The 12180-nt window shown below is 30.7% G+C and overlaps 1 protein-coding gene across 1 annotated transcript in view; it reads left to right on the forward strand.

The window, feature by feature from the left end:
- Nucleotides 1-12180, forward strand: part of LOC136979676 (voltage-dependent calcium channel type A subunit alpha-1-like) — a 445853-nt gene that overhangs the window by 219552 nt on the left and 214121 nt on the right. The window contains exons 11-15 of the mRNA XM_067275717.1: nucleotides 109-168; nucleotides 282-368; nucleotides 471-552; nucleotides 629-756; nucleotides 8005-8117. Coding sequence (XP_067131818.1) covers nucleotides 109-168; nucleotides 282-368; nucleotides 471-552; nucleotides 629-756; nucleotides 8005-8117 — 470 coding nt within the window. The remainder of the gene's footprint in view (nucleotides 1-108; nucleotides 169-281; nucleotides 369-470; nucleotides 553-628; nucleotides 757-8004; nucleotides 8118-12180) is intronic.

Consider the following 12180-nt stretch of genomic DNA (forward strand, 5'->3'; position numbering starts at 1 on the left):
TTTAGATGTTAGAATGTGGCTGTATATTTCTTCCATTCATGTTACTGCAAAAAGTTTGTTTTGCTGCAGCATGAATGAATTAAAATATTTTTACTTTTATCTATTCAGAGGAAGTCATCCTTGCAGAGGAGAGAACCACAGAAGAGGAAAAAATGCATATAATAGAAGGTATGAATTTATTTTTTATAATTTTAATATTAAGTTTTTGTTAAACATTGTTTTATTATTTTTTTAAATGATTGTTGCCATAACATATATGTGTACAAAATTTTATTGTATAGCTCGAAAGAAAGCAGCTGCCAAAAAAAAAAAATTATTAAAATCTATGCATAGTAAAAGCACAGATGAAGATGAAGAAGATGAAGAAGGTTGTTTGTTTTAATTTAAATTTATTTTAAAGTAAATTTAAATTAAAACAACATAATTATACAATATCTTTATAATTTTATGAAACTTGCTTATTTATATAGTACTATCACGGTCTTCCCGATTCAAAGCTAAATTTAATAAAGGGGCTTGTAAAGCATTTTGGAGAGCAGAAAAAAGATTAAAGTAAATATTTAATAATTATAAAAAATTTTAAATTGTTTTTTAAAGCTTTATATGTTATGTTATATCTTTCTTCCAGATTCTATATTCGTCATGTTATAAAAACTCAAGTATTTTATTGGAGTGTTATTGTACTTGTCTTTTTAAATACTATTTGTGTTGCTGTTGAACATCATGGCCAAGAAGAATGGCTAACAGATTTTTTATGTAAGTGTTCATTTTTTAATATCACTTTTTTTAAATGATTAAAAATTAGAGATATAAATGTTAAAATATTTCTTTAATATTAAGAATTAGAGAAATATAATAATAAAAATTTCATGTTACTTTCTGATTTTACGAATTTAGATTTGTAAATTAAATTTGAAAGACCTACATTGTGCTATTTTATATGTAAAAGATGGTTGTTACATGTAAAAGAAAATTTGTTTAAATTGTTCTAATTTAATATAGATATATTTATTATTAGATTAGATCATTCTGAGCTTTCAAATGCTCTGCACTTACTAATAATTTAATATTAAATTTTAGCAAATATGCAGATCACACGGCAGATTAGAATGATTTAATTGACTAATTAAACATATTCTGTTTATTTAACTAAATTTTGTTGGATATATTTTTTTTTTGTAGCAAATGATTGTAAGGATATCATTAAACATACTATACATTTACTAATTTAAAGTTTAGAGTGCTTTTAAATTTTTCTTCTGTCTTCATTAACTTGCATTTTTCTAATATTTCTATTCTTAAACACAGTTATTACTGCTGGATTTATTACATATACATTAACTTCAAATAGATTTAAGCTAAAATTTCTATTAATTAAATTATTCAATTATTATGCCTTTGTGTCCTCTATAATAGCTGAAATTTATCTTTGTATACTAGTACATTTATCAATTAACAGGACTTATTATACTGGAATATTATGGATGCAGATACTTAGTCTTACTGATCAGAAATAATATTTTTTATTTAGTTAACCTGTACACATACACTTTAAGCTTGTGTTTCGGACCCATTTGTTCTTCCTCAGCAGGCATCTAAATAGCACTTTCTACAAATCAACAATTAAAAGGTTTTTTGTTACAATTATGAATAAAAATTAAAAGTATACACATTATTTTCCCGACAATAAAATAATAAAATTCTTACAGTTTCTGTATTTCCAAACTTCTTTAATGATACAAATATTCTTTTAATCCACATCTAATTAAATCAAAACCTATACCTGTTTTTTTAAACTTTACAATTAATCACAATCAAAATAACATCCAATAACTTTTACATTAACTACTTACATTCTGGAATATTCTTTTCTACTTTAAACTATGTTTACAATTCATTTTCCAAACTCTCCTTTTATGCTTTTACTTCCCTCCCCTTTCTATAATGCTTCTCCATGATTGGTGGATTTCCCTTCCGGTGTTGTTTATTCTTTCTGTTTGTCTGATTATATTTATATGTTCATACAATTGACATTTAAAATTATTTTCTTCTTTCTTTCTTATTTTAACAGTGTTTAAATCTATTTCACAACCTTCATTATTGCAATGTTCAGCCACTGCTGAATTTGCATAATTTCCTTTTATTGCTCTCATATGCTCATTTAATCTAATTTTCAAAGTATCAGTTGTATATGAGATCGTGAGTTCAAACAGATGGCAGTCAATTGAGCAGATCGCCAAGACAGCAGGAAACATGAATAGAAACAAAAAATTAGTTTGTCATGAATTATAAAATTTAATTAAAACAATTAGAATAAATTGGTAAACTTGATTCTGAACAATTGGATTATTTTAATAGCAGAACAAATTGTATATATAGGAGCTCTCTAAACATCATTTATTAAAATTAAATTTTGTAGTAAGCTGAAATTTTTTTATTTCTGTTTATATATAAAGTAGTTAGCTAAATAAATTTAAATATATATGATACAGCACATAATTTTGCATAAAACACACAAAACTGATAAACTATATTTAATTTTTCAAATTACTATAAAAAAACTAAGTAAAAAGAGTTAGTGTTTATTAATAAAAACAAATGAAAAAGTTTGATTATTATGAAATCAAAAACTACACTAGTAATTAGTATAGTATTAATAGTCATTTATATTTATTTCTCATATTTATTATACATTTTTAATAATGTTTGCTATTGTGTGTATATATAGTATGGTCACAAAGTTCTGTACACATTTTGAAACGTTATAACATAAAGTAATTGACCTAGGTGATACAGTTTGCAGCAATAGAAGAACAACTCAATTTTTGAGGGCCCTGCAAATCATTCGAAATAAAAATTGGAAAGGACACAAAAGAATTATGGTTCTCTGAGACAAAATCAGTGGTTACTGACCTGAAACGACACAGGAGATATGGAAAGGATCTTCTATACATTAACTCCATTAACAGGCAAATGCAAAATTTATAGGAGACTGGATTGGTTGCTAACTGACCAGCCATTTGTGTTTTCAGGTTGTAAAGCAAGTAAAGCTTAAAGCTTACCAGTGCAGTCTTAGAAAATCAAGTTGATTTGTGTCATTACAGTAGAATTACACGTTCCAAAGACAACTATATTGAAGATTCTATACAAAGGACTGAAGTTGCATGTCTACAAGTTACAAATTGTCCAAGTCATTTAGCTACATGATAAACTGTAACACAACTAATATTCATAGTTTTTGTTTTCATGTATTGATGATGATAATCACTATCTAACTAAAATCTGCTTCTCTGTTGAAGTAACCTTTCATTTAAGTTGTAAAGCCAACTAACATAATATTTGAATATGGGGTTCTGAAAATCCTCACATAGTATGTGAACAGGATTGTGAAAGCTCAAAGGTTAATGTGTGATGTGGATTACTTCACAACAAAATCATTGATCCCCTTTTTGCAGAAAACACAGTTAATGCAAATGTTTATTTGGATTTGTTTGTCTTTCTATAACTTTAGGAATTGCAACTTCGTGTCATATTTTAGCATAACTTGATGGTGTCTAATGGTTATTGGGACTTGATGTTTGTGCCAAACTTCAATGACCAAAGGCTTGAAGCTTTCTCAGATAGATGACTAGGCAGAGAGAGGTCTATTCTATGGCTTCTGTGATCATCAGACATTAACCTCTGAATTTTTTCTTGCAGGATTATGTTAAAGGTTGTATATGTACAACAGTAATCTCGAATTTAGGTATTTTGAAAAACAAAATCATTAATGTTATCCAAATTTCACTGCAGACAAGCTTAATAATGTATGGCATGAGATTGAATATTAGTTGGATGTGTTGCAAGCTACTAATGATGCTCATGTAGAGGTGTATTGAAACCTGAATAAAAGCTGTTTGAGTTGTTCTGTTGCTCAAATTGTATTTTGTTATATTGTTTTAAAAAGTGACAAGATTGTGACCACCCTGTGTATATACAGGGGTTGGACAAAAATATGGAAACCCCTCGTGAAATGCATAGTTGAACGTAAATGTTGATTCTAGCCAAGCCTCTAGGTGGCGCTCTTGTGTTTGATTATTAATGACACCTCTGCAATCTCCTCAATACATTGCACATGTCAGTCATTGTTAGAACTGTGTTCTGTGTAGGTGGGAGTGCACAATGTCAGAGCTAAGTGAATTCGAACGTGGGCAAATTGTTGGTGCTCGTATGGTGGGTGCTTCCATAACCAAGGTGGCCGAAATGTTTGGTGTGTCAAGAGGCACCATATCAAAGATTTATACTGCATACAGAACAAGTGGAAAAGCATCATCCGCTAAGTCACAATGTGGATGAAAGTGTGTGTTGAGTGATCGTGACAGACGGTCATTGAAGAGGATTGTGACAAAAAGTAAGAAGACTACAGCTGCAAAAGTCACTGCCGAACTGAATATGGAGCTCACAAATCCTGTCAGCACCAAAACAGTTTAAAGGGAGCTCCATAAGCAGGGAATTTCAGGGCGAGCTGCAATTCCAAAACCATTAATCAGTAATGCAAATGCCCAGAAGAGAAAAATGTGGTGCCAAAGCCATAAAACCTGGACTCTGGAGCAATGGAAAAGAGTCATTTGGTCGGATGAGTCTTGTTTTACATTGTTTCCAATCTGTGGCCAAGTTTACGTCTGGCGAACGCTGTCCCAAGCTTACGATACAGACTGTTTGCTGCCAAGAGTGAAACATGGCGGGGGTTCGGTTATGATTTGGAGAGCCATATTGTGGTATTCCATGGGCCCCATGATTACTCTGCAAGGTCACATTACTGCCAAAGATTATGTAACCATTTTGGGCGATTGTGTCCATCCCATGGTACAATGTTTGTTCCCCAATGGTGATGCTGTGTTCCAAGACTACAGGGCGCCTGTTCACACAGCTCACTTCGTCCAAGAGTGGTTTTGTGAGCACGAGGGTGATTTGTCGCATCTCCTCTGGCCACCACAGTCACCAGACATCAATATTATTGAGCATTTGTGGTCTACTTTGGAGAGACAGGTGCGTGATCACTATCCACCTCCATCATCGTTACCTGAACTTGTCACTATTTTGCAGGATGAATGGTACAAGATTCCTTTGAAAACCATACAGGACCTGTATTTATCCATTCCAAGAAGACTGCAGGCTTTTTTGAATGCCAACGGTTTTCCTACACCGTATTAGTGCTTAGTAATAGGTTTTTTTTTGGTGTTTCCATATTTTTGTCCAACCCCTGTATTATAGAAGACTATGATACATTAAAACAGCTTTTATAACTAGTTAAGTAACGCTGCATCAGCGTGTAGTCAGAATGAAGCTGCTCGCACCTTTATTTTCTATATTATGAGGGAAAAAAGAAACAAAGAATCATTCGTTCTCAACAATATATTTGATTTCTATTGGATCATTTAAAGGTACAAATATAAGGTCAGAATAAGCCATTAATTAATTGCTATGCCAACGTTTCACGAAATTCTGTCTATCACTACGGGCCTTGGTCTTACAGATTGACTCGTAGTGATCTTTATTGTAACTTTTTAAAAATACTGAGTCAGTTATTTTTTTTTACTCGACTCAATGTAACATAGGTAAGACTGATAGCTGTCTCTTTTTCCCTATATCTATTTTGATTTTTGGAAGAGTTAATCCCTGTGTATAGTCATCGAGTATGCTAAGGTAAGGGGAAACTATCTACGAGATCGCAATATACTGCCATTGTTCGAAGAGCGTATTATGGGGATTATTGGAAACAGATTACCATAGATGAAAGGTCCCTGATAGCTATCGAATTCCACTAAAATAAACAGAGGAAGAGCTGGAGGGCAAGCATTAGGAGCATATATAATGTAGCGTATAGTTCCTAGTGAACCATTGACGAGACCTCCTTGCACCCGTAAGTTGACTCTCAGCATGATTCTGGCATTAACTGAGAGATACAAATACTTGGAGAGACCAAGAGCTGAGTCATCTTTGGATGAAGGCGGGACAATATCTGGAGTGTTTTCAGATGCTATATAAGCAAGAGGGTGTCCAGTTGACTGCAAGTAGTCTTCGTTGCTTTGTTTAACTTGTTCGTTTGTTAGATATAGCTCTACTGCCATTTGGAACTGATCAAGTTCATCTCTGGATAAACAGGCTCGATTTCTTGTTGTCAGAATGTTGAGATCTGTATCAGAGAAATCACTCGAAGCTAGATATAAGACATCTGTGAAGGAACTAACTGCGCTATTTTGTCTATGAGAATTACTAAGTTCAATGAACTTCTCAAAAGAATCAAATGCAAATGTAATGTAATGTCCCAACAGGGTCCCTACTTTGTTGGGACATTACATTGTAAACAAACACTTGAGTAGAGAGGAGTATCTTTAACAGGAGGAAGCTGACGAAAATCACCAAACAAATAGATAAAGAATTCACCAAACGGCTCATCTTTCTCGGGGTTTATCTCCCTCAATTTTCACTCGATCATGTAAAGCATTCTTGCACCAATCATTGACATTTCATCAATGATGATGAATTTGAGTGACTTCATCTCAATCTGGAATCTCTGTGCAGCTTGTCCATTTAGAGATCGAAATTTCGTACTAACGATAGGAAAACGAAGAAGAGAATGGATCGTAAAGCCATCAATATTGATCACTGCTGCTCCATGTTATAGAATAATAAGTTAAAAACAAAGAAACTTTTTTAAACTTATTATTCTATAAAGATTCTTTATATTTGTTGTGTATCTAGTTAGTGGTATTTTTACAGAATTGTTGTTATAATTCATTTTCTTAGAATATTTTGGAATATTCAAAAACATTTTATAAAATAGATTAAAAACTGTAAAAGTTAAAAATTTCTTAAACAGAAAATCTTCAGTTTCATTAAATTATTAAGAAATAATGGATAATAAACAAATAAAGATATAAAATTAAAGATAAAAAGTTTTAGTTTTTCATATTTCTTATCTTGAAATGTTTAAGATTTAATTATAATTTACAGTTTAATAAATTTATAAAAAATTTTATTTATTTTAGATTTTAACTTCATAAGTTTATCAAAATGTTTTTGAGTGATTTAGCTTGAGAGTTCAGATTTTTCTAGACGAAATTTTAATAAAATATTACAAACATAGAATAGAATGTTGTAATATTATATTAAATTTGAAATGTAACAAGTGAAAAAACATACAAAGTTATTAATACTACTCAATTACATATTTTTTATGAAATTGAAATAGCTATTGCATTTTTGTAAATTGCTTTGATATCTTTATTTTGAAATATCAAAAAATGTAATAACTGGAAATTAGTAAATTTTTAAGGAGACTTTGAAAAGTAAAGTAATTTTTTCACATTTGCTCAATATTAAATAAAATGTCATATCTCCATATAAAACTAAAGCAAGAATATATTCTCAATTACTTTTTCACAACATACTGCATAGACTGAAATAGCATTCACAATGAAGATCTAGATGATTTTTTTTTAATGTAAAAATTTATCTATTGTGTATCAGTTGGATAGAAAGCATTGTATCTTCTAAATACTTTAAATTTAATATTAACTAGTAATCATTTTTCTATTTTCAAAGAAACCTTTATCTCAATGAACTTAATGAGAAGCTGGAAACTTAAATACACAAGTTCAATATACAACTGACAGCTTTTTGTGAAAGAATATTTTGAACTGGGGTTATCTAGTGAGACAATCTGGTTCCATACATGCACTATGATTTAAATTGTGTAGAGAAATAATTTCTTTATAAATGATATATTCTTTGTAAATTGGAGTTTATTTATTTAGTACTAAAAAAAAGTATTAGTTGTACTGTTTTGGTTAAAGAGTAAATTACTATTTAATCTCGCTTTATATATTTTTAAAAATTAAAATATATAAAATGTAAAATAAAATAATTAAAACTAATAAATAATTTTAAATGTAAAATATATAAATGTCCGAATTATTAGCAAGTATTTTAATATAATATATTTTTTTCTTTTTCTCACAGTTTATGCAGAGTTTGTATTTTTAGGATTATTCATTTTTGAAATGCTTGTTAAAATGTATGCCTTAGGCCCTCGCATTTATTTTGAATCAGCATTCAACAGATTTGATTGTATAGTAAGTTGTATTTTAGTATGCATTAATTAATATTCAAATTTTTGATATATATATTATATAATTTGGTATTAAATTTAATTTTTAATAACTTTTCTATTTCCAGCTTTTAATTATAAATTTGTTATTTGAGCATTTTAATAACAATTACTAAGACTGTAGCAGGAGAAGTAATCATATTTTTGGGCTAGAACTGGCCCAAAGTAGATATCGGTTATTGATTAGTTGCTACCTAATGACCAAATTTTTTACAAATTTTGAGATTACACATGAAAATGTGATTTTTGAATTTTACAAAATAATGAATTTCAAAATAATATATAAAATAATGTTTCTTTGTATCAAATTGCAAGTTAAAAACTATGCCATTATTGGGAAAAATGAAATACACAAGATGGAGTATATTAGAAAATATTTTGGTGCAAAATTCAAATCAAAAAAATTTGTAGTTTTTTCATTTGATAAATGTTTTCAAAAATGAGATCACTGATTTAGAATAGGGTAACAATTTCAAACATTTGTAAGAATCTTTATATTATATACTACAAAAAATTGCTGACTTCACTTATTAAATATGCAATGTGGTTAAAATAGATAGAATCTGAAACAATTGATAAAAATCACCCTAAATGACAAGTTACATCACAAAAGAATTACAAAAACAAATAATTTTATTACATACTACCGTTTTGTACTTTTATGAATTAAAGTATGAAACAATATTGTATTCACTTTCAGGTTTGCCTCAGATAATATAGGATTCTGAAATATTTTGAGAAATTTAAGAATCACGTTCTTGTATGTAATTTCAATTTTTTTTTTTTTTTAAATTGGTCTAATATTGGCAGTTATTACCCATTTATTGATACCTACTTTTGGGCAAATTTTCATTATCTAACTGGAGCCAATTTATCGTGTTTATCATGTTATGACCTTTACTTAAAATAATAAATAGTAATAGTTTATTAAAAATGTAAATGAATATGAATGGCTATTGATACTTATATTGTAACTATTATTTTTTTATTTTTATAAGCCTAAAAATGTTATTACTATGAAGTTCATTTTTTATTGAATAGCATTTCTTGAAAAATCTTATAATATCAAAATTAAAAGTAATCCATATCAATAGTTATAACTTATTGTCTGATTCTTTTAAAGGCTAAGTTCATTTATTGATGTTGAAAATCTATTAATAAAGCTTCTCATACTTTCTGTTACATTCATAAATGTTTTTTCCTTTCTTTGATAACTTAGTAACTGCAATGTAAAATTTATTTGAATATATTAATTATAAAAAGTAATATTGATGAATCATCATTTTATCATTAAACTAAATTTTCTACTATTCTACTACACTTCTCAAAAGTGAAATTGCAACATCATGAAGGAAGAGTATAGCTTGACCAATAGAGGTGACAGAGATGCAAATGATTAAGTTTGTGTATGCATCAGGTCATGTGGTACTCAGTTTTAGTCTATAAAGACCAGCAGCTGGCTTGGGCCATAAATAGTATCAGTGATGGTTTGCAGCAGCTAAACTTTCGAAGAAGCATAGAAATGCCTTGGAGATGACAGTGAGCTGAATACCATTAGTTAATGGCTAGGTAATGAGATCATATCCTGGAGCTGCATGTCCTCAGTTTATTGATGTGTGCAGTTGCCATGAATGTTGGGCATGATGTGCATACCATTGAGGGAGTACCATCAAGCAATGTGTTACATAATAGATGCAGGAACATCTACAAACATACCAAAGAGGGAGTGGATTGCACTGGTGCATAATAGCACAAAGACCAGCAGATTCACTGAACGGCCTGTCGGGACCCGTTCCCATGGCTTGTGACATCAAAAGCCACTTCTTGCCATCAATGGGTGCATCTGTGTCCACCCAAAACCATTCGCAACTGTTTGCATGTTGGGCTGCATGCACAGCAACCAGTAACAGGGGTGCCACTAATCACTTGACACAGAGCTGTACACCTGATGTGGTGTCATCATTATTGCAACTGGACAACTGAATGGCATTAGGTATTGTTTACAGATAAATCCTGCTTCTGTCTGTTGAGGAATGATAGCGTGGAGGTTGTGGTGATATTCCAGGGAAAGCTATGTGCCACTCTGTTTGCTAAGCATTATCTTTTGAGGAGGCATCATGTTCAATCAGCAGACAGCCCTGGTACACATTTCCGGTTCTCTGACAGTAGACCAGTGTGTCACACAAACCTGTCTTCAGCATTAGTACAGGCCATACCTGACACGGTGTTCCAGCAAAAAAATGCATGACTGTATGTTGTACAGTGAACTCTCTCCAGCCTGAACAGAATTCACATTCTTTCCTGTCACCAGATTGCTCTCCCTTGATAGGAGAAAGATTACCTGTGGGACCTCATCTAAAGTGAGATGCACCAGGACCACTGCCACATACCATAGACAACATGTGCATTGCAGTGGATGCAGCTTGGCAAGGGATACTTTGGGTAACCATTAATCACCTCATTGATAGTATATCTTGCCATATAGTGGCCTGTATAGCTGTCCTTGGGGCTATATTCATTACTGAATAAACAGGAGTCTGTTTCATATCTTTGCTTGTTCTTTTAATCATTTGCATATCTCTGTCACCTATACCAGTCCTGCAATTTTCATGTGGCTAGGTGCATTCTTTTGTGGTGTTGCAATTTTCCTTTTGAGGAATGTAAATTTCTTGACATTTTCAGTCTAAGATTAGAAAGAAGCTTTTGTTAGAAAGGAGAATGTACATAACTTGTTAAACTTCTTCAAGCTTTCTTTAATTAAAATTTTATTGTAAAATCTAACAGTATACATTTATTAGCTGAAACGTTGAGATATAGAGCAAGCCAATTACTTTTGTATACATACAGTGTTCACTTAAATATCTGTTCAGAGGCAAAGTAGATATTTTTGACAGTACACAAGTGTATGCATGTGGTGCAAGCTTGATCTAGCACTGAAATAACTAATACTTAATCTTTTATCCCTGGATAGATATTTAATTCATTTATAAAATGCTACAGTAATAATAAATTAATGCATTTAGTAAAATAAATAAATCACAGTTACCAAATTCTCCAGACTTTATTCCTCTGGATTTTTTCCTGTGGAGTCATGGAGTCAACTAAAAGCATCAGTGTACAATGCATATCTAGTAGCATTGTATGATGTTGGTGAACTAAAGAGATGCATACGAGAGGTCTGTGAAATGGTGACATCCATAATGCCATGCTCAACTGTCTACATCTTTGTATTGTCACTGAAAACTGTCAATTTAAACATGCTCTTTAACAAAATAAAGCTCAGTTTTGTATCAGTTTTTACAATGTTGTCTTTATCCTTTACAATCAAAGATTATTTGTATGTTATACTAAATTGTCTTAAATTGATTTCCCTTTGGTTATTTTAGCACTGGAATAGGCATACATTTATGCAATACAATACTGGAAAGATCTTTTGCCTCAGAACAGATGTTTAAGTGGATAGTCTGTATACAGGGAGACCATTTTAATGGATTCAGTGGAATAACTCAAAAATAACGCATTTTACAGAAAATTGTTGTATCAAAAATGTCAGACCTTGAAAAGGCCACAAGATTGGGACTATTGGTTTTGTTATAGATGGTGTTAGAATTGGTGAAAATGGGTCAATTTTATTTTCTTTAATGAAAACTTCCATTTTTATTGCATATTCTGATTCTGTGTAAAAAATAAACAAACTTTATCTAAAACATTTTTCAAAAGATGCACTTATCAGAAGTTGTGAGCATTAAATTTTTATGCCGCCACCAGATGGTGCATGCATAAATCTGTGAATATCTATGAAATTTGCTGAATAAAGGAAGAAAATGCTTTAAAAAGTCATTAGGAAGCTATTATTATTTGGTGAAATAATAATAATAGCTTCCTAATGACTTTTATTATTATTATTATTATTATTTTTTTTTTTTAAGCAAATTTCACAGGATTCAAAGATTTATGCATTCGCTGTGTGGTGGCTGTATAAAACTTCAGGTACTCCTAACTTCTGATAAGTGCATCTTTTGAAAAAG

This window comes from Centruroides vittatus, unplaced genomic scaffold (assembly GCF_030686945.1).
Source record: "Centruroides vittatus isolate TY-2023 unplaced genomic scaffold, ASM3068694v2 contig_630, whole genome shotgun sequence".
Lineage (NCBI taxonomy): Eukaryota > Metazoa > Arthropoda > Arachnida > Scorpiones > Buthidae > Centruroides > Centruroides vittatus.